Raw genomic sequence first — 22,620 nt, forward strand, 5'->3', positions numbered from 1 at the left:
CTCTGTAGGTGAAAATGGAGCTCAGGCTTGGAGACGTCAGCGGCGGGGGGTGTTCGTGATGATCGAGGAGTCTGTGCCCTCTTAGGAAGCAAATTTATCTCCAGGAGCTGTTGAGCAATGTAAGTTTGACAGGTTTCTTTGTATTTTTTTAGGCTCTGAGGGAATCTTTGAAATCCGCCCTCTTCCTTTGTCCTTTCATTACTATTTCTCTCTAGGCCCTTCATCCGCTCCTTATCTTTTGTTCTTCAGGTGCTAAAAGGTTTTTTTGTTCTGCAGCTTGTCACTTTTTCAGTCTCTTTCAGTGCCTGTGCCAGCAGTGTTTTTTCTCAGCCTCATCCCGCTCAGGCAGTTTTGACTGTGGTGTTTCGGGAGTTCATTTGAGGCAAAATATTTACTATGTACATCAAAGTAGTGCATGATTATGTCAGACTTCAAAAGCGTGAATGCCTCTTTGATGAGTCCTTAAATGCTTATTCTTTTTCGCTATACAGCTGTAGTCGGAAGCAGGGTCTGCTGTAAGTGTGTGTGTGTGAAGGGAGAGGGAGCATTGTGGACCACACCTGAACATAAGGGACAGGCTGGCCACGGTACTGCTGTAGACAGCACACAAGAAAAACTCTGATACTTAGGAACCCCTCGACCACACGTCCAGTGCAATATGCCTCTTAAGCACAGTTTGCTGCTTAGTTATTCCTCTTTTAAAAGAAACTGTATGCAGGGTGTCTTCCTAGGAGTCTAACTAAGGTGGCTGTCATATGGCACCTCTCCTCCTATTTAAATTTATTTTAAACCATAACAAAAATTTCGTTATGGGATAACTACTTTGTATCATTTAACTGTTCAGAATATTGACTTAATCCTGCCTTGGAGCTAAGCTTAAGTAACTAACCATATTATTTGTTTCAGCAGTTTTTAGTGCTGTATGCATTTTGGCATATTGCACTATATTTCTGTGTTTAAAATACTCTGTGCAATTACAGTAGGATATAAACAATGTTTCTAGTTCAGTATATCTTTTTGTAAGAACTAATGATATGTCCTTTTTACTTAGTAGCCACAATGTCAAATAAGGAGGTGAAGGCAGCGTTGAAGAGTGCTAGAGATGCAATACGAAATAAAGAATATAAGGAAGCCTTAAAACATTGCAAGGTAATTAATTTTTTTACTTGGAAGGTAATGTTTTCTGCATATTTTGTTTGCTGTTCACATACCCCTATAGCTGTATAGTAATACAGAGTGTGGACTGCCTTATTGACATAATAGTTGAGACTGATTTTCAGATTTAACTTCATTGATCATTCATGTTACTTGACCACACGTAAACTTCTATTCCCCTTCGTTTTGCATTTGCTTATATGTGGTGATAAGAATATTAAGTCTAGAATGTTAGAGATAAAAATCCATTTCTAGTCCAGACCTTGACAGGAGCGCTTTAATTGCTGAGCTACAGATATGATTACTGGCAGAACAGTTCAGATACGAAGCATTCTCTGGCATGAAAAGCTGAAGTTATTAATCTCAGCCTTTTCCTAAAAATTACTTAACTTCTAATATTACCATATAGAATAATTCACCAAACTGTAATAATAAAACTCAATACACGGATCCATAAGATGCATTTCATTCATCAGTTTCACTTAAAATTGTGTGTTTCTAGGCAGTCTTGAAGCAAGAAAAAAATAACTACAATGCTTGGGTATTTATTGGCCTGGCAGCTGCTGAGTTAGAGCAGCCTGATCAGGCCAAAGGAGCGTATAAGAAAGCTATTGAACTTGAACCAAACCAGTTACTGGCGTGGCAGGTACGTGAATGTCCAGATTCACTTTTTCTTTCCGTCAAAAGTGTCACTATGGAGCTAAATATGGGAACAAAGCAGAGTTGAGACTTGCATCGTGCTTTCTTGAGGCCCTTAGTTCTACTAAAGCTTTGGAGTAGTGGAGGTTCGTATTATTTCTGTGTCCAAAGTAAAGTCATGGGTGGCTGCATATGTATAGCAGGGTGAACTGTAGTTTCAGTATATTTAAGTTTGTATTTCTTGTGTAGACTAGATAGCAGTGAAACATGCAAGGGAGAACACGAATTGAAACACATACAGTAAATTGGTCCATGCTTAGGAATTTCCATGCTTGTAGCTCAAGAAACATTTGACAGTGCTTCTCTCATAGGAGAGAAAATGTTTTATCTAGTAACTTATTTTTCCAGCTTCCAGCATCAAGTGGATTGTTACTGAATTTTGTTGTTACTTAAAAAAAATAGTATACATTTAAAATAGCTGTGTGCTGTGTGGTGTGTGCATGACAACCTATAACAGTATGTAGTTACAACATACAGTTGTGTTATCTGGAGGCTTGTGAAGCATAAGGTTGCATATTAAGTCTGTCTCTGATACCAACAATCACTATTTTTCTAAGGTTATAAGGTTCTTAGTATTTTCAACATAAATACCTTTTTAAAGTATAACTGTTGGTGCCTGATTTCAAGGTGTATTGAAATTTCCTCAGCTTTGCAGTCAGATTCTGGCTTTCTATTACTATACAAGACGGTATGATACTTGGGTATAGATCTTTTATCATATGACTTAGTGTGCTTTGTACATTGTCTGTTATGCGGACAAGATTATGTAATACATACAAGTTTCAAGTAGTTGTTGATATTAGTTAAAGTGAGGAAAGCTTTTCATTTAAAATAAGTAGATTCAGAAGGCTGTACAGAAGAATCAGTGTAGATTCCGCTCAGAGATTACTGCATTAACACTTGACCCCATTGAAGGCAATGGAATAATTTTTGTCAGCAGAACTTGCAGTGTTCTCATAACACATAACTGTTGACGTAACATCTTACTTATTTTTTATCTTCTCCCCTTTTTTTTTTTTTTAAAAGGGATTAGCAAATTTATATGAGAAATCCAACCAAACAGATGTCAAAGGAGACTTAGCAGATGTTTACCAAAAGCTCTTGGAACTCTATGAAAGGTAAAGGATATTGAATACCGTAATGCAGTCTAAGATTTCTAATTCAGTGAATGCCATTGCTGATACACAGGATAGGCTTTTTTTTTTTTTAAAGCCTTGTCACATCAGTGGGTCAGCACTTGTTGCTAAGGTTTTCTGTACCTGTATAAGGTTTCTTGATCCTGTTCCTTTTCATAGGGAAAAACGCTGGGAATAATTGTACTTGAGGTTAGTAGTTTAGAGAATTCTATGTTATCCTATGTCCTCTGTCTAAACTCACTGCCTCGAAGCATTTAGCTCTGATAGTTCATTGTCTACGTTAATAAGTAGGCTTATTTTTCTCTGCTTTAAGATCACAGAATATATGTCATCTGATTCATATAGGTACATTTCTAAACAAATCTAACTCTCAGCTGTCACTGTAGCTGACTGGAGTGTTTGATTTGTTTCCTTAATTTGAAAATTGTTCAAAAAGAAAAGTACAATCCCTTGAAGTAACTTTTTTTTCACTCAGTTACAGCAGCAATGAGTAAAACTTTTAGGGCAATCTGTAGTACTTATTCTAAATATTTGTTTGGCAACTGAACCTACTAAAAAATCAGAACTTGAAAAACATTATACTATTTTATGGAAAACTTGGCTTGTTTGTGTGGGATTTTCTTCCTCCTTTCTAGTGGTGACAAGCAGAAATGGTGTGACGTATGTAACAAGCTTGTGGAACTATATCATCAAGAAAAGAAATATTTAGAGGTAGGTTGAGTACTTTACTTTCTCTCTTCTAACAAGAAATTTCCGTTTGATCAGAACTAACTACTTTTCATCAAGGAATCCCCAATTTTTTGGGCCACAGACCACTTTAAGATCTCCTTGTGGACCACCACCAGGAAGAACTGATTTTAACTATATTCCTTTCTTTTCCACCGCGTAAGACTTAGATGCAATCCATTAAACTGACAAAACTTGACAAAGAGCATTAGTATACAGGCTGAAAGGGTGGAACATCATTCTTCTGTTATATTTCTAGAAGCCAGTCATGATCCCAAATGCAGATTTACATGCAGTGTGGGCAAGTCAGGTGTCCTTTGCCTAGCTTGGCCATCCTAGGTATGTGATTAGCCCTTCACTGGTGTGGTGATCCCTCTCTAGACTGTCCCTGATACTTCATGCCAGAGGGTAAGGTAGAATTTGTACACAACCGGAACTCCATTGCCTGTGGCTTACATACTGCATTCCATGCACAACGGTAAGGGCACGCAAAGCTGCTCCAGGACAACCCAAGCTTCAGCCCACCTAGCACTGCCAAAGTCTGTGTCAGCATGACCGTTGCAGAAATAGTCGTGGCTCTTACCAGTTTACCACGAGGTGGAGCTGTTAAATGCCTGAATGGTTCAACAGTAACGTTGCCTATATAGTTTCTGTAGTAATGTTACAGGATACGTATTTTTGCATTTATGCTGTTCACTCTTCCTTTACTCTTTAAAAAGGTTGCTTTCTTACAAGGTGGTGCATGGTCTTACTCCATTTCATCTTCTCCCCTTTCCTCCAACAATGGAAAATGAAAAATTTTACATATCATTTAGCATCAGGCTCAAGACTATTAATTAGCTCCAAAGCCTCTTTGTACACCAGTTTCTGAAACTAAATGCAATCTAATAGTTTAGCGTATGAAGGCAGACTTGCTCTATGTGCAACAGGAAACCACAAGTTAGGCTTTAGGGTCCTATTTTCTCTTTTTAATTCCTGTTGATTTTTCCACACTGGAATTTCATAATGGACTGCTGCTGTCCTTCTCTTTCTGTTCGTAGTGCTGTAGATCCAACAAGGCTTCCATTTTTTCTTCAGAGTTTATCGGAGGACTGTTTAGGTCTATTTTTACTGTTGATTTCCTCCAGGAACCACAGTCAGAATTCATACTCTTGATGTTACCTCCCTTATTTGCTGTACCTTGGAAGGTGGACAGGCCCCACACAATGCTTTGGGACTTGTTATTGCTTTAATCAGAAAGCAGGTAAATCTGGGTCATTACTTTAAACGTTACTCTGTTGTCTACCTTAGTGTGGTAAAGTTGACCGTAATTGGAAAGCTTGTATCAGACCTTCAGTTCTTTAAAGAGTAACAGCATGGTTCAAGGCCAGGTTGGATGGGGCTTTGAGCAACTGGTCTAGTGGAAGGTGTCCCTGCCCCTGGTAAGGGGGTTGGAACTAGACGATCTTTTAAGGTCCCTTCCAACCCAAACCGTTCTGTGATTCTATGCTTTGTTCCTGTTGACAGGTGGCTGAAACATGGCAGAAACTAATACAAATGAAACAGGAACAAGGTGCAGAAAAGGCAGAGCTTCATCAGCTTTGGAAGAAGATGATCCAGTTACTGAAAGACAGTACACAGAACCAGGATAATAAGACTGAGCAGTCGGTAATGTTTCTCACTCCAACTCATCTAGATACATATATATGTACAGTGCAGCTAGACTTCAAATGTAGCCTTAAAAACCATGCAAATCTTGTGACTATTTGTCTCATTAATGTTCAGTGGTACTAAACTTCTCAAGAAAAGGTGGGTGATTTTATCTTCTGACAAAAACAGTAAGGGTGCAGCAGCCTAAGATGGGTCTTAGGTGGAATAAGGCACCTAAATCCAAGTGGTCGTCCTGGAACTCCTTCATTAACTGCCTCCTGAGTTCTGCAGGAGTCCAGGTTTGCACTGTAGCACAGTGATGCATGGTTCTACCTCTGCATGTTATGAGAAGCATCATTCAGAAGCTTTGACAGTGTGGTGGGTTGACCCTGGCTGGACGCCGGGTGCCCACCAAAGCTGCTCTATCACTCCCCCTCCTCAGCTGGACAGGGGAGAGAAAATATAACGAAAAAGTTCGTGGGTTGAGGTAAGGGCAGGGAGAGCACTCAGCAATTACCATCACGGGCAAAACAGACTCAGCTTGGGAAAATTAATTTAATTTATTACCAATCAAATCAGAGTAGGATAATGAGAAATAAAACCAAATCTTACAAATGCCTTCCCCCCACCCCTCCCTTCCTCACGGGCTTAACTTCACACCCGATTTTCTCTACCTCCTCCCCCAGCAGCACAGGGGGACGGGGAATGGGGGTTTGGGTCAGTTCATCACACGCTGTCTCTGCCGCTCCTTCCTCCTCAGGGGGAGGACTCCTCACACTCTGCCCCTGCTCCAGCGTGGGGTCCCTCCCACGGGAGACAGTCCTCCACGAGCTTCTCCAACGTGAGTCCTTCCCACGGGCTGCAGTTCTGCCCGAACTGCTCCAGCGTGGGTCCCTTCCCCGGGGTGCAGTCCTTCAGGAACAGACTGCTCCAGCGTGGGTCCCCCGCGGGGTCACAAGCCCTGCCAGCAAACCTGCTCCAGCCTGGGCTCCTCTCTCCACGGGGCCACAGCTCCTGCCAGGAGCCTGCTCCAGCACAGGCTTCCCACGGGGTCACAGCCTCCCTTGGACACATCCCCCTGCTCCGGCGTGGGGTCCTCCACAGGCTGCAGGTGGAGATCTGCTCCACCGTGGACCTGCATGGGCTGCCGGGGGACAGCCTGCCTCACCATGGTCTTCCCCACGGGCTGCAGGGGAATCTCTGCTGGGGTGCCTGGAGCACCTCCTCCCCCTCCTTCTTCCCTGACCTTGGTGTCTGCAGAGTTGTTCCTTTCACATCTTCTCACCCCTCTCTCCAGCTGCAATTGCTGCTCCCCATAACTTCTTTTCCCTTTCTTAAATCTGTTATCCCAGAGGCGCTACCACCGTCGCTGATGGGCTCGGCCTTGGCCAGCGGCCGGTCCGTCTTGGAGCCGGCTGGCATGGGCGTTATCGGACACAGGGGAAGCTTCTGGCAGCTTCTCACAGAAACCACCCCTGCAGCCCCCCCGCTACCAAAACCTTGCCACACAAACCCCATACAAGCGTTCTTCAAAACAAGAAACTCCCCCCCTGCTTTCCTCTGGGGTAGAAGAGGTAGCTTTGCGCTGTTTTTCCATTTCTTCATACCTAGTGCTTATCCTAGATAGCAATGTTTTGGTTCAAATTTTCTTTTCTCCTGTAGGTTTTAAGCTCTCACTTCTTAGGAGAATGTCAAAGCTAAATGGAGCAAACAGAATGATCATGAATTATACTGATCCTGTGTTATCTATGGGCAAAGTTAACTTTGTTTTATCTGATTTACCTGTTCTTGCAAGATGAACCTCCTTCAACAGGAAGGGTGGAAATTTCTCATCACCAATGTGGTTGATAGCAGCGCTCCGGAAAGGTAGAAAATATAAATTGAAATAGTTTCAGACAGCAGAAAATTGAATCTGGAGCTTTACTTTTTGAGAAGGCAGATGCTTTAACTTACGAGCTATTATGGAAAAGAGGTGCTGCAGGCAGCACTGCATTCTTTTTTGGGGACAAGAAGTTTAAAAAAGAATAAAAGTTGCATAAATATCAGGAATGGGTTTCACATGCAAATCTACAGTTTACTTTACTGCAGTTTTGAGTAAAGCACCTGAACCTGGAAGGATGTGGCATGGTGGGCAACTTTTTGTTTAGCATGCTCGTTTGGTAGCCTGCACTGTGGTGCCTGTGTTCTCCAATATATAAGGAGTCAAGAAATAAAAGACTGTATTTCTAGGCTAGAGCAGGGGAGAGGGCTGACAGCTAACCATAGAGGATAGTAACCTACCTTTTGTGGTACCAAGTCTTTCTTTGAATTGGGATTAGGTATCAAGAAGAATCTGAGTTCTTACAAATTTTGCCTTCCTTGTACCCATCTTACGTTATGAAACAGTTTATTACTGCTTCATCTTGTACTGGACAATTAACGTGCTTTGGATCCTCTTTGGGTACTACTTCATGATAAGAAACTTGCTGTGTGAGTTTCTCTGTTCACAGTACTGCTGTAAACTTAATGAGTAGGATCCAGGTAATAACATGTAACTATCCACTTAACTATGGAAGGGCTGGAAGGCATGTCCTCTGAGGAGTGGCTGAGGGCTCTGGGTTTCTCTCGTTTGGAGAAAAGGAGGCTGAGGGGTGACCTCATCGCTCTCTGCAGCTTCCTGAGGAGAGGACACGGAGAGGGAGGCGCTGATCTCTTCTCCCTGGGATCCAGCGACAGGATGCGTGGGAATGGTTCAAAGCTGCACCAGGAGAGGTTCAGACTGGACATTAAGAAACATTTCTTTACCGAAAGCGTGGTCAAATGCTAGAACAGGCTTCCTAGAGAGGTGGTTGATGCCCCAAGCCTGTCAGTGTTTCAAAGGCATTTGGTCAATGCCCTTAATAACATGCTTGAACTTTTAGTCAGCCCTGAAGTCTTCAGTCAGTTGGACTAGATGATCGTTGTAGGTCCCTTCCAACTGAAGTATTCCATTCTATGAAGATAATATTTTCCTAGAGTCATTGTTTGTTGCATGCCTAATTATTTCTTATTTCAGCTTTTGACTGCATTTGAACATGCGGTGAACTCTGCTGACACTGTTCCTGGTGAAGACCACCAAAATCTTTACAAGGACTTTATTCAGTGCTTGTCAAAAGTAAGGTTTTGTTAATCTGTTTTCATGAGTGAATAGATGTAATATTCTACATCTGATAAGTCACACAAATAACTTTTTTTTTTTTTTTTCCTTTCAAGTTCCCTCACGAAACGGCTAGATTGGAAAAGGCCTGTAATGATATGATGGCTTTGTATCCTACTCTGAGTTATCCTTTAGAAGTACTTTGCTTGCACTTTGTTCAGTCAGGTGAGTAGGATGGATTTAGTCATTTTGGGGGCTTAAATTATTTCTTTTTTGGTTAGTTTTGTGACAATCTTTTTACAAGGTTTTACCCTTCATGACCCAATACAAGTGCACTATTTACTTTTATGTTGTGTTTCGGCCTGTCTGAAAATGAAAAGTATTTGGTCCTATGATTTGCTGTTCCCTAGCTCTGTAACTGAGTGGTGACTGTAAATTGGCAAAAAACTTCCTGCGAGTTAAGTCCAACTCTGGCGACGTACAAAGTCGCAAAGAAAGAATGCCTCACAAAACTCAAAAGCAGCCTCTCCGGATAAATGACGATTAGCTTCTTAAGCTTCGAAGAGGGAATGGAGAATGTTAACAAGTGGTCTAAGGCTGAGGACAGGCTACACTTAGTTTATTCTTGACACAGACAATCTCTCTTGGCAAAAAAACCGAACAAACATTTGTGAAACTTCCTTCAAAAGAATGCGTGGTGAACAGGGAATAAACAGATCTGTTTAGATATTTGTTCTAAGTAGAAAAGGAGAATCTCTGAGGAAAAAAAATACCATGTTGTGTTCAATAGTGCAGGGATCTGAAAGTATGCAATTGCTATTTTCAGTAGTTCAGTAAACAACATTATTGCAACAGTGTTGGACACTTTTGCAGCATTTTCAAAGATAACTACTAAATTTTGGTCTCTCATTCTATTGTTTAAGGCATCAGAAGTTGATTTGATTTCTTTTTAAAACGAGGAAAGAAAATCAGGAAAAAACCCCTTGGGTTTATATAAAGAGAAATAACTTTCAGCTTAGGTAGAAGAATGCCTTTTCCAGTTTTGAAGGTAGGCATCATGGAATAATGTAGCAACATAAAACAAGAGAGAATTTTTCACTTTGATTGGAAGGGATGAAGACAAATGAGGCCCAGACTCTCATTTCCACATGAGAATGCTTTACGGTTTGGAGAAACATGCAGAAACTAACTTCCAAAGGAAACGAAGCATCTGGTTGGCACAGTTCTTATATACCAATGCTCTGACAACATCTCACCATCCCACAGCCACCTTGGGGTGGGGAGGATGATGCTTAGGTTTTAGTAAGGTTGTTGGTTTATATCTGAGTCATTCCAACCGTGTCATAGTCCTTCATGCCCCAAACTTACGGGCTTGTAACTCAGATGCATTATTAGTCACCTTTACCAAATGCAAATCAAAGGCAACCTTTATGTCAAATGAGTCCATAATTTTTTAAAGAAAATAGTAGTTCAAAGACTGTTGCTGCAAGTCACAACAGTTGCTTTAAGCAAGGACTGCCAAGTCTACAATCACAGCTAAACACAAGCGTAAAAAGTTAGTGGCATCAGTTAAAATTAAGCCAAGGCATTAAATTAAGTGGTTTCACAGCAAGACTGTTTTAGCAAGCTCATCACAGCAAATTTGTAGGTACACAAGGCCTACTCTGGAACGAAATTATTTTGATTTAATTGTAGCAGATTTTGACACATGGGCATTCAGCTGGGCTTACATGAAAAGCATGTGAAGGAATTAGTTTTTATTAATAAAGGAAGTATACCTGTAGTAATTTAACATGAGTCGTTAAAAATTCAGGTTTCAGACTGACAGTTTATATTGTTTGGTGGTACTGGGTATTTAGATTACTGTTTGTTTTTTGGGTTTGGTTTTGGGGGTGGAGGGTGATAAGTGTGTAGTACCTTTGGAAAAAAGTTTAGTTAATAAATTCATTACTTTGAGCTCAGAGGATAAGGGTCATATTTATGTGGATAAGGTATGCTGTTGCATTTTTTTAAATCTAAAACTCTACAAAATATTTATTTTTCTGAAACCAGGTACTTTGTCGGAAGAGGCACTGCACTGTTTTTCTAGGCTTTTGGAGATGGACGCAAGTAGTGGTCCAGGCATCATTGGTTTTGGTATAAAATGCCTCCAAGAAAAGAAATACAAGGAGGCTGTTAAGAGTCTTACTGAAGGTAAATGTGTAATATGAGGTATAAGTACTCTATAACTTGAACACCAGCTAGTTTATGCTGGATATTTTGGGAATCTTACACTTGCATAGTACTTTGCCAGTTCTAAGACCAGCTAGATTTAAAAAGAATACTCAACACTTTCTCTGATTGGGCATTGAAATTTTTTTAGATATAGCTTTAAGTGTAACATCTCTGAAGTCTGTCATTGCTGTTATAGTCAGCTCTGTAGTATTTTAGTGTGATCAACTTTTAAACTCTTTTTTAATCTGTCTGTTATTGGGGAAATACCTAGAAGAAGCAGTAAATACAGCAATAGCAATGAAAGAATGTGGAATTTATAAAGTAAAATATAATGCAGCTCCTCTAACCTAGTCACTGCATTTCTATACCTGAACAAAGATGACTTCCCTTTAAAGTTACATCATTTTAAGACCTCTTCAACACTTACATTGGGTAAACACTTGTATTGGGTATCTAAAGAGGAATATTGGAGGATGTTTGTTTTTTTTTTAACAGCAGACAGATTTGCTGAAGAGTTGGCTTACTAATCTGTAATTATCTTGCCTGTATTGAAATGGCAAAGGTCTTTGGAAATGATTCATAAGTATACTAGTGGGAAAATAGGACTCTCCACTCTCACTGTGCTGGCCGTGGAAAATTCAAAACAGCTTATTGACAAAGCTGGGTAAATAAGCATTTGGGATCTAAGCGATCAGGAGTCAGTCAGGCTATGCTGAGATATGCTGCATCCTTTCACCCAGCTTTAGAATAAGATTGTTTCTGAAACTGGATTTCAGAATATTCTACAATATTCTACAGTAGCTTACACACAGTGAAATAACATGTCTTGCCTAAAATCTGAAATAAAAATTTCAGGTGCTTAAGAGGAAAAAGTCTTCCATGGACAGCAAATACTTCTGGCTTAAATGCCATTGGATGTTTTGACAAAACATACAACCTGTTTTTGACAAAGGATACATCTCCCAAATAGTTTTATTTATTTATTTATTTTTACTGTTACGTGTAATACTCTGCTCATGAAGGGGAGAATGCAAAGGGCAAGGCTCTTGGTATAATGTTTAAATGTGTAAAGCTTGGAAATAATGTCTTTCCCAGTAAGCCAAGTGTTTGCATTTTAGGCATTGAAGCTTCAAGGCATTATTTAGTAGTAATATATGTATATATCTCAGAAGACTCAAATTCAGTTTTATTAGTGAATCTTTAATTAAGGCAAGTTTATCAGGAAGTTTCAGTGAAGCACTCCTGCCATCATTTTTTTGCTGTCTTGAAGTTCTATAGGCCTTTTCTGGTTTCTAAGAAAAACTTTATACAGTGGTCTACAGGCTGCTGATGTTAATGTCTGATCAAAGTGAAGGACTTTTTTCTTTTTGAAACAAAAGTGCACCTTAAGCCAATGTTGTGTATTTCCTCACTTTTTTCCCTTTTTTTTTTTCTGTATATGTAATGTTATATGCAAAATTAAGCCGAACAGAAGCTTACGTGCTTCTTAGTCTTTGCCTTACTGCATGGTGGCCTGTATGTCTAAAACAGTTTAAAATAAGACTCAAATTAAAAATTAACTGCAAGTCTTATTATCTGATTGATAATATGTTTTTGATGGTGTTATATGGCAATACAGCGTCTGCCAGCTGCAGCGTCTTTGCAGCCCATAGCAACTTTTTTTAGTGCCTTTTTTAAACTCTTCTTTTATTAGGTTTGCAGAAGACTAGCCAGTGTCCAGCAGCATGGCATTATTTGGCAGAGGCACAGATGAAAATTCACAAACACAGGGACGCTGTCCTGTCCTGCAATCAAGGTAACTGCCCGCTAATTGAAAGAGCAGCTGCAGGGGTACACCACTTTACGTAGTCCAGCCAATGTGGCCTTTGCATGGTAGGTCTGAGTTAGCAGCAGTCGTAGTCCTTTGCTTTTTGCAGTCTCACGGCTTGTGCTGGTGTCCCCTGCTTCTCTTGGTGTATGACAGCTGAAAAGCACCTTGTGCTGCTTAGTCTCAGGAAAACGCTAATCAGAACCAGAAACCTGTCTGATGGTTAATATTTAGAAGGTTTGCATGTTCTGATATGTTTCTTCAGCTGGTGGTTGACCAACTCTACCAAACAGCAGATAATTGCCTGAAACCACAAGGGTAGGTGTTCACAAATTTTTAGTCTGGTAGACTTCATATTTAGACTTAAAAGATAAGATTTTAATCAAGTTAGTGTAAGATGCAGAAATGTTGCATAGTACAACTGCATCTTAAGAAACCTCACTGAGTGTAAATCTTCATCCGTGCTAGCTGGAAATGAGGGCAGTTATTATGATCTAGCGATGCATATCTAATCTGAATAGAGCCATTATCTAATGGTTATAAATGAAGGGACAGCCAAAGTGGACTTTTTTCTGACAGGGACAAATGCAATGAAAAACTTCTCAAGAAGGACTTGAAGAGGTAAAAGTATGCAGACCTGGCTAAACAGTCATGGGAAATTATTAAAAGCAAGGGGAAGTACTTGCCAGCGAGGGAGACTCAAAAGGCCTATAAATTTGGGCGGAGGAAATGTGAAAACAGAACAAAGTAGGTAAAAAGAAATTTATTGCAGAAAGAATGAAAATTAGGTGATTCTTTTCCCATCTGTGTTCAGTATGGAAGAGCTCAGGGTGACTTCTACACCGTGACTCTTCTTTTCAGGCGACTCATCAAACAACTTGTCTGTGATTACAGCGTTAACAGCAGTTGCTATAAAACAAGAGAGGAAAAATTAGCGTTAAGTAACTATGAGATATTGACCTAGGAATTGACCAAGGAACATAAAGATGAAATTGCTGAAGTACTAAGGGGTTTATGTAATTACTTGCTTAAACTGTCTTGGCATCCAAGTGCTTGGAGGTAGATAGTGTGACCCTAACTTTTAAAAAGGGTTCTAGGAAAGATCACGTAAACCACCGACAAGTCCGTTATGTTTAGTGGTTGAATTAGTTAAAACTGAAAGAACAGAGTTAGGGAATTGACGTGGAAAAATTATTCTGGGGGATAGCATGGCTTTTGTAAAGTAAAGTTGTTTTTTTAGAACTTGAAGGAGTTTATGAGCACATAGATAAGGGAGATGTGATATGGTCTTCTCTGGTTTCCAGGTGGTAATTGATAAGATGGCTTACAAGACTGTTAAGGAAACTAAGCAGCTGTGGGTTAAGTAGAGTTGTAGCATTGAGTGGTTTTTGTCAGTTTTAAATAAGTTAAAAGCTAGAGCGCAGTGTAGTAATAACGTCTGTTTTCAGGCTGCAAGGAGGTGTCCCTGACATTTTCACTGATACCTGTGTTGTTCATCCTCTTTTCTAGTCGTTTATGGATGTTGAGTAATCAGGTTTTAAAGTTTGCTGCTATTCAGAGCGGATTGCAAAACTCTTAAGAGGAAGTTACCAGAGTGGGTGACTAGGTGTTAAAATAATGAATAAAATTCCATAGTCTTAAATGCAAAATCATGCAGTTGTGGGAAGAAATGTTCCCACAAAGCTACCCTACAGTCTTGTTGAAGTAGAGAGCAGAAAGGTCCTCATTTTGTATGAAAAAATAGGACAGTTTCTTTCCCCTTCTGTGCTTTACAGGCAAGTCGAATATTAGGAATTACAGGGAAGGGAACGGTTAGTGAAACAGAGCACCAACATGCAGTTGCTTTAAGAACTTCAGCAGCATGGTGAAATCTGTGTGCAGTTTTGGTACCCATCCACCTCTTCTCAAAAAAAAAATAATAGTAGAAGTTAATAGATTAGTAATAAGGATTATCAAATGTATGGAAAATGCAGCATATGAGAACAAGTAAATAGCCTGTAAATAGCCTCCTTTTCTAGCCTGGAGAAGAGACGATTTTGAAATCTGTGAAGTTGCAAGTGACGTTGAAGATAAATAAAGATCAAGTGTTTTGTTTTCCAATGTGAGGACTAGTTAGTACCAAATGAAACTAAAAGCTGGCAGGCTCAGAACACACAAAATAAGTTTTGTTTCTCAATGCAAGATATAAGTTAGGCTATTGTGCCTTGCTAAAAGATGATGTTGATGCAGAAAGTTTCCTTGAGTCCAAAGAATGTGTGGAAAGTCGGATAGAATTCTGGGGAAGCATTGCTTTATGCTTGGCCTGTCTTACTGGCTGTATCAAGTCAGACAAGAGTTCATCGTATGTGAAAATAAATACAGTTAATTGAGTTATTCAGAAGCTTCTTGCCTTTGGAGAATGCTGAAACTCAACAGAGATACCTTCATTCTCTGAAGTGAGATTATACTGTATGTTGGAGAAGCAATCAATACTACGTAGAAAGGTATGAAGTTACTTTTGCGCAGGCACAGAGTTAAATCCCTGGTTTCCATAATATTTTTTTCTTTAAACACTGAAGTGTAAAACAACTTGTTTATTGAAAGGTCATTGTTTCTTCAGAACATAGATTGGAAAAATGTATTATTCCATTTATAAGGCCAGCAGCTAGAAAGCAATCAGTCTCTCCACATGTCTGACAGGACCTTTCTAAAATTGATTTAACTTTTAAACTTGAATGGATGGAAATTGTACAGAACAATTTCTTCAACATGGGGGAGAGCAGTCAAAAAAATTGTTCTAAGTGTGCTCTATTAGACTGAAAAATTGTAATTAACAAGATTTAAAAAATACTGGGAACAGTGGTGCTCTTTGTAGTTCCTTTTTCTGTTTTTACTTGATGAAACTTTTCTCTTGTCAACAGCTCTTGAGGCTCTTGGAACTCCTGAGGGTCCTAGTCTTCGGTGGAAGAACCTTATCCTTCAGTTGAAAGCAGAGGCTTTGATTAAAATAGCTGATGCTGATGCTGCAGAAGAAGCCATCAAAGCACTTGAGCAGGTATTTTCATTAACTGAAATGTATATATTTTTTTATTTTAAAAAGTGCTCTCGTCTGTCTGTACTAAAAACTCAAGCTGTGTATTTCTCCCCTTGCCTCCTTTTTACATTCTGTGTGGTTTAGACAACTCCTAGCAACTATGGTGTAATTCAAACACTCCTTCCTTCTCTTTTTTTTAGGCTTTGCTACCACTCTTTTTCACTCACAGTTCTAATTTTAGAAGCTGTCACTTTTGACCTTGTCTGGCCTTGCTTAGTGCTGCTGGGTTCTTGCTAGTTTTGTGACTGTTGTTCATCTTAATTTGAATTGTTGTTATAATCCTACTCCCCATGTCCTTCATTCACTTGTCATTAGTCATGAACAAGAGCATATTACTTTAAGATCGAATGGTTAAGCTTTAAGCAGAAGTTGCTTCCCCTCTTTTTTTGTCTCATGGTTTCATTCTTCGCTGTTTAGACTTCTGTACCTTTGTCCTTGCTCTCTACAATCTTCTACCTGTTCTCCATCAAAATTATTCTGTCTAAGGCTTCTCAAGGGTATTTTGTCTAAATGTTTTCTTGCCCTTATCTTCATGCAGTCTGCCTGCTTTTGACACCTTTGATTTCTGAATCTGGGGAGAGAATAACTTGGTCGTGTCTATTACTTGGTTTTCTAGATTGCGAATGCAAGCAGTGATCCAGTGGTTTTAGCTGTCAGAGGTCAGGCTTATCTAAACAAAGGTTTAATGGATCAAGCTTCAAAGGTTAGTGATGTATTGTCATTCCTGTATGCTAAGTAGAATTCTTGGTTTCATAGAGGAAATAACTAGGGAAGAATGACATCCTTTTGCAGATTTCACAAGAGCTTCTGTTGTCCTACCCTGATCTGGCTGAGTCCCATGCTCTAGAGGGTTTCATCCATTATTCCCAAAAGAACTATGAACAGGCAGAAAGAAGGTAGGTTTATTTTTTGCTTTCCTCTAACAGAGAAATGTGGAGGGAGAATAGAATACAGTGTTTTGCAGCTTTTGAGAATTTGTCTGATCTGACCTCTGTTCCTTTTATTTAGTTTTCTAAATGCTATTGAAAGAAAGGCTGAAACTGCAGAGTATCATCAGTACCTGGGGCTCACATACTGGTTCATGAGTGATGAGACAAAAAAAGACAAAGGAAAAGCACTGACTCAGTTCTTGAAGGTAAAGGCTGCTTTAACTATTCATGTAGAATTAGTGTTTTCCTATATCAGAAACCAAATATGGAAAATACACTGACTGGAATAACAGACTTAAATGTTTTGCTTGTTCCCATTTACAAGCCTCCAGTGCCTATAAACCAAGCTCAGCTGTGTAAAAAGGCATTGCAGGGAGCTGTGCAGTTACCTGGAATCTCCCTGCTTTTGTTTTCCTCTTTTCACCTAATTCTTGAGGCCTTTGATTTAGCCAAACATAGTGGTGATTCTCTCAATCTTCTCTCCTTGAGGGCTGTGAAGTCAAGGCCTCTAGATGACCAGCATAGATCTTTGAAGACATTTTGAAATGGGGAGGGCAAAATTCAAATTGGAAAAAAAGTGAGGAAGGAAAAAAGATGAAAATGGTGTTAGAGTTTCAGTGTCTGTCCAAGGAAGTAAGTTTGCAAACGCCCACAATTTATATACTTTTCCTGATCTTTGGGGTTTTGGTGGTTGTGGCTTTTTCTCTGAACATAGGTAAGAATGTGAATCCAAAAGATTGGGAACATGGAAGTATACAAAATAAGACTCTAGGCATTGTAAACTCACCATATAACTTCAGGATAGGCGTTGGCAACTGAAATCATTGCCTACTGCTTGCACTTCAATAACAGCAGAGTATACTGGAGAATGTAGTTGAAGTGAACAATACTTTTGGTTCTAAACTGTTTTATGTGAGCTTTGGGGTTTTTTATTATTGTCAAAGCTGTTTTCTGCTGCTTGGGGGCTGTGGGTTTCTTAAGTATAAACAAATCTGCCAGGTGTATCTAAAAAGGAAGTTAAACTTTACAAAAGGCTGGAGTTAATTGTGATGTGATATGGTAAGAGTATGAGCATAATGATTGAAACGGAGTAGAATATGAAAATGATGGGATGTAGTAAGAAATTGTTTTTGCCAAGCACAACTAGCTTGTTAGTACTTCATGTACAAAATGCTTTCTGTCATGAGGTTTGTAGCAGATTCTGCAAATATTTAAAGCTCAGGTAATCTCTGAAATCTTAAAATAAAGTTTGACTACTCAGATGTATCACAGAAGGAGCTTAAATAAGTGGATGAGCAGAGATTGAACAAGTAGTTATCACTGGACCTGTCCATCAGTATAATCCTTCAGAATGCTGTCTTATATTGTGTTCATATTTTCTTACAGGCTGCAAAATTGGACAGCTACTTGGGAAGTGTCTTTTGTTATTTAGGTAACTACTACAGAGACATTGCTGGAGACAAAAGTAGAGCTCGTGGTTGCTATAAAAAGGCTTTTGAACTGGATGGAACCGATGAAGAATCTGGAACAGCAGCTGTAGACTTAAGTGTGCAACTTGGAGACATGGTATTGTACATTCAGGGCTTTGGACTACTGCTGTTTTGTTTTTCTGTGAATCCTGCTCTTTGAGGAATCACTTCAGGTTTCCTCTGTGTTTGAGAATAAGATCTGAAAACAGATGTTCTGTCATTGCTTAGCAGCTTTCATGGTTGGACTTGCTTCAATTTTATGCTTCAATTCCAAATTTAATCTATCTGGGGAGAAGGGTAGGGGAACCAAGCATAACATTGTAGTCATCACATATGTGATTTAGATGAAGGATTTTTTCAGTAGGGAACATGAAGATAAAGTTAGTTTTCTTTTCATATTTAACTTGTGCCACTTCTTTTCTCCATCCTCCACCTTGCTGCTTTCAGGAAAAGCATACAAAGTCATCAGAACATTTACAAAATATTTCTTATCTAGCATTGTACAAAAAGTTCTTAGCCTATGATATTACAGAGCAAGAAAGCAACGCATACTTTGACAGACTCCATTTGAACATTTGGAAAGTCAGTCTAAGTATCTGACTTGCTGCAAATACTTGTATCCTTCTCTAGTTTAAAAAAAAAAATAAAAATAGTCTCTACAAAGCTGCAGGAAGCTACTGTCTGTTTGCTAAGACAGGTACATAAGAAATAATTGCATCTTTGGATGTGATAATTTCCTCCTCTAATCTGCCACTCAGCCTGCCAGCTTTAAAAAGCCCCTGTAACATTTCTTCATTACAGTAATTAACAGATTAGACAGTTTAATGGTTTGCTGGATTAGGAGTATTCTTCTTTAACAAGAACTTTGTTCTTTACACATATATATGTTTACTAACCTGACATTTTTGGTGCTTTGTTAGGACACTGCTCTGTCAATCCTGAATGAGGTAACTGAAAAAGCGAGTACTGGTACAGCAAAATGGGCCTGGCTTCATCGTGGACTTTACTACCTGAGAACTGGTCAGCCGTCACAAGCAGTGGCTGAGTAAGAGAACCGGTGGTTGGTTTAAGTCCTTTTCTATAAATCCCAATAAAACAGTCTTTGATCTTAGCAAGTTTTGAAAGTAAGTTAGCTGATTATAGGATGACTTGTACTAAACAATGGGAAATGGGTCTGAGCAAGCTGTGTCTCTCTTCAGTTCCAGAATTAGCACAATGTAGTCTTTTCAGCACAGCAGTGTTCTGAACTAACAAGCCTGGTGACAGACTTGTCACAGATAAGCACGGTATAGCACTGAATAATGAGCCAAGATTAGGTACAATGTCTAAACTTGTATAATGTGCTCTGAAGATGAAAACACTACTATGCTGTGTTTAAAAGTTCTGTATAATTGTGCATATGTGTCCTAAGAATACATAATGCAAGGAAATAATTTATATTAACTTGATTCACCTTTTATTTAAATAAATTTATATCTTGATATCTTCAGTTTGCAGGCAGCTCTCAGGGCTGATCCAAAGGATTCCAACTGCTGGGAGTCTCTAGGGGAGGCTTACTTGAGCAGAGGTAGCTATTCAACAGCTCTAAAATCCTTCAGGAAAGCAAGTGAGCTGAACCCGGGGCTCGTGTACAGCATTTACAAAGCTGCAGCAGTTGAGCAGATTCTAGGCAAATATGAAAATGCTATAGCTACCTATCAACAAATCTTAAAGAAGACAGAAGATTATGTGCCTGCACTGAAAGGTAGTATGTCTGAATTTGAAAGTGTTAACTCTTTCTCCCTCTACACACTGTAGTGCTTCAGTCTTGTGGAGAGGTTCTTGGTGTATTGAGGTTTGCCTCTATGGAAGGATAGGGTTGGATTTTGGGTTTGTAGAGCACTGTGATCCCCTGCATGAAAGCTAGTGTGTACTAGCCTGCAAATATCTGAAGAGCTCTTAAATCATGATGCATGGGAATGATTATTTCTCTTTCAAGTAAGTATGAAAGGTAATTATTCCTGTGTAGCTACCAGGCCAAATGGGTAGAAGAATTGAAGATAGATAGAGGAAGCCAGCTAATGGTGCTGCAGTTTCACCTAAGCAGTCAAACACTGGCTCAATAGGCAATGGAGTCAGGCTGCCATTTGAAAGAGGTGGGCTATACTAATTTGCTGCTGCTGCTGACCATGCATTCCTCATTTTTTGTGTTAGCTCTGGTGATTGAGACCCCTCTGAGCTTCTTCAAGGGATGAAAAATAGCAGTAACATATCCCGAGAGGTCCCACAAGTGTTAGAGGTGGCGATAGGTAGAGGTCTTCAGTATATAGGTGGGAGCAGAGAGAAATGAGGGAGCTGGAACTCCTTTCTGGTGATAGAACTGTGATTCTCAAAATATATAATATTGGGAGCGTATAAAATTTTGATAGCCAGTGAATAACTGTTCGGTTCACATTCTCCCTGCCACTTAGTCTTCAGTCATTCTCACCCCATACATCTGAAACAGATGCTGCTTGCCACTTGGTACTGGTATGAATTTTTAAGTTACAGAGTGTTCGTTCGTTGTGTGTAAGGCCTTTTGATTTTTGGGTGAATGTAGGATGATTCTTGTAAGACTAAGTCAGAAGTGTTGGGTTACTATTGCAACAGTAAGTTTCTCATCTGAAAGGGCTTACAGGGTGGTTGTCCCTCTACCTCCTCCTGTATAATTTTGTCGCTTGGAGATTGCCAGACTAAAGTGACACGGCAAAAGCTCCATGATGGAGTTGGAGAGCATTGCAGATAGGCATTTTTACTAGTTGTCAGGCAAGGAGGCAACAGCTGACTGCAGCAGCAGTTTGCAAAGGTGTTGATAGAAGTGTGCATGTGTATATGGCTTTTTTTAGTGTCTGTAGGTGACAGTTGACAGCGTCACCTGGAATAAAATGCTTAGAGAGGACATAAGCACACAGTATCAAGGTTTTCCCCCCTATAGTTGCCTCTATACTTATTCTTTTCTTAAACCTCCTAAATCTTCTCTCATAATCCCTCTCATCCTAATCTCTGATTTGTTAGCTACAGATCCTACTTTGAGTCTCAAAACCGTCTTCACCTTCTTAGAGACTGTTTAATGTTTAGTCTGGTATGCTATCTTTGGTGGGCCTTCTTAAAACTCTCTGAAACATATGTCAGTGTTCTTTTGGTACTGTTCTGATCAGTTTAGATAGTTTCTGGATTGAGTTGTTGGAATCATAGTCTCCTACTAGGTGAGTGAATATACTTATGTTACTTGAATGCATCTTTTCGATGTATTTTATTTTTGTGTTACTAAATGGTAGGTTTATTCTGCCTCTGCTCCAGCATATCTTTTAATGTATAACTTTGGGGAATAAAATCGATTTTGTTTTTAGATTACAGAGCTTCTTGACATCTGAGAAGCTCGTGGTCTTGGGACTTCTGTGTGGTCAAGACAAATGCCTAGTAGGGGCAAGATAAAGATGCTTGCAAAACATGACTGCTGCAATTAGTAGTTTGGTATAGGTACAGGGTACGATAGCATGAGGAAGGTAGCTTCAGTACTGTGAAAATAATACTGAGAATGAATTCTACTCATAGCCAGCGACTTACTGCCACACAGAATCACTGCTGGTGTCAGCAAGAGAATAAACCAAGCAGTTATCTTGTTGGTTCCAAAATGCTAGAAATTGTGGCATTAGATGCAGTTCCTTTTTAACAGTTGGATTTGTTTCCATATGTGGTGGGTTGACCCTGGCTGGATGCCAGGTGCCCACCAAGCCGCTCTATCACTCCCCTCCTCAGCAGGATGGGAGCAGGGGAGAAAATAAGATGGAAAAAGCCCGTGGGTCAAGATAAAGGCAGTTTAATAAAGCAAAAGCAAAGGCTGCATGCAGAAGCAAAGGGAAACAAAAGATTTATTCTCGACTTCCCATCAGCAGGTGATGTGCAGCCACTTCCCAGGAAGTAGGGCTTCAGTATGCATAGCAGTTGCTCTGGAAGACAAACATCGTAATAAAGAATGCCTCCCCTTCTCCTTTCTCTTAGCTTTTATTGCTGAGCAGACGTCATATGGTGTGGAATGGTCAGTTTGGGTCAGCTGTCCTGGCTCTGTCCCCTCCCAAGATCTTGCCCACCCACAGCCTACTGGGTGAGGGGGAAATGTTGGAGAGACAGCCTTCATGCTGTGGGAGCACTGCTCAGCAGTAGCCAAAACCCTGGTGTGTTATCAACACCGTTCTAGCTACCAATACAGAGCACAGCGCTATGAGGGCTGCTGGGGGGAAAATTAACTCCATCTCAGCCAGACCCAATACAGCATATGAAGTCAATTCTTACGTAAACAGAATTAAATAATGTTGGTTTCAAGTATTCTTCGAAGAAGACTTCCCCTTTTGCCTACCTTGACATTCTTTCTTTTTGTGTTTTGGCAATGATATTTGACTTGTGTGAGCTGAAAGTTGGTGTATTTGCCAAAGACTTACCAATGCAGAGCAGATTTCTCATGAGAACTTTACTTGCTATTTGAGGACAAACCCAAAGCTTAAATGCTATGGTTTTTATAATTTATTAGGTTTATTTTAATATTCAAATTATTTCACAGTTCACACTTGACAGGATAGGTTAAAAGCAAAGTCTCTGTTGTGAGCACTGTGGGTCTTTTGATTTTGGCATAACCTGTGCAGGGTATAAATC

The 22,620-nt window shown here is 39.7% G+C and overlaps 1 protein-coding gene across 1 annotated transcript in view; it reads left to right on the top strand.

The window, feature by feature from the left end:
• Positions 1-53: 53 nt before the first annotated feature.
• The window catches only part of SKIC3 (SKI3 subunit of superkiller complex), a 50,804-nt gene continuing 28,237 nt past the window's right edge, over positions 54-22,620 (top strand). Inside the window, exons 1-17 of the mRNA XM_050912906.1 lie at positions 54-119; positions 1,052-1,149; positions 1,658-1,801; positions 2,881-2,972; positions 3,626-3,701; positions 5,223-5,363; positions 8,380-8,478; positions 8,577-8,685; positions 10,513-10,653; positions 12,368-12,469; positions 15,382-15,515; positions 16,171-16,257; positions 16,347-16,450; positions 16,563-16,689; positions 17,870-18,049; positions 18,873-18,997; positions 19,443-19,696. Coding sequence (XP_050768863.1) covers positions 1,060-1,149; positions 1,658-1,801; positions 2,881-2,972; positions 3,626-3,701; positions 5,223-5,363; positions 8,380-8,478; positions 8,577-8,685; positions 10,513-10,653; positions 12,368-12,469; positions 15,382-15,515; positions 16,171-16,257; positions 16,347-16,450; positions 16,563-16,689; positions 17,870-18,049; positions 18,873-18,997; positions 19,443-19,696 — 2,005 coding nt within the window. The 5' untranslated portion in view covers positions 54-119; positions 1,052-1,059. The remainder of the gene's footprint in view (positions 120-1,051; positions 1,150-1,657; positions 1,802-2,880; positions 2,973-3,625; positions 3,702-5,222; positions 5,364-8,379; positions 8,479-8,576; positions 8,686-10,512; positions 10,654-12,367; positions 12,470-15,381; positions 15,516-16,170; positions 16,258-16,346; positions 16,451-16,562; positions 16,690-17,869; positions 18,050-18,872; positions 18,998-19,442; positions 19,697-22,620) is intronic.

Source organism: Gymnogyps californianus, chromosome Z, assembly GCF_018139145.2.
Source record: "Gymnogyps californianus isolate 813 chromosome Z, ASM1813914v2, whole genome shotgun sequence".
Classification (NCBI taxonomy): domain Eukaryota; kingdom Metazoa; phylum Chordata; class Aves; order Accipitriformes; family Cathartidae; genus Gymnogyps; species Gymnogyps californianus.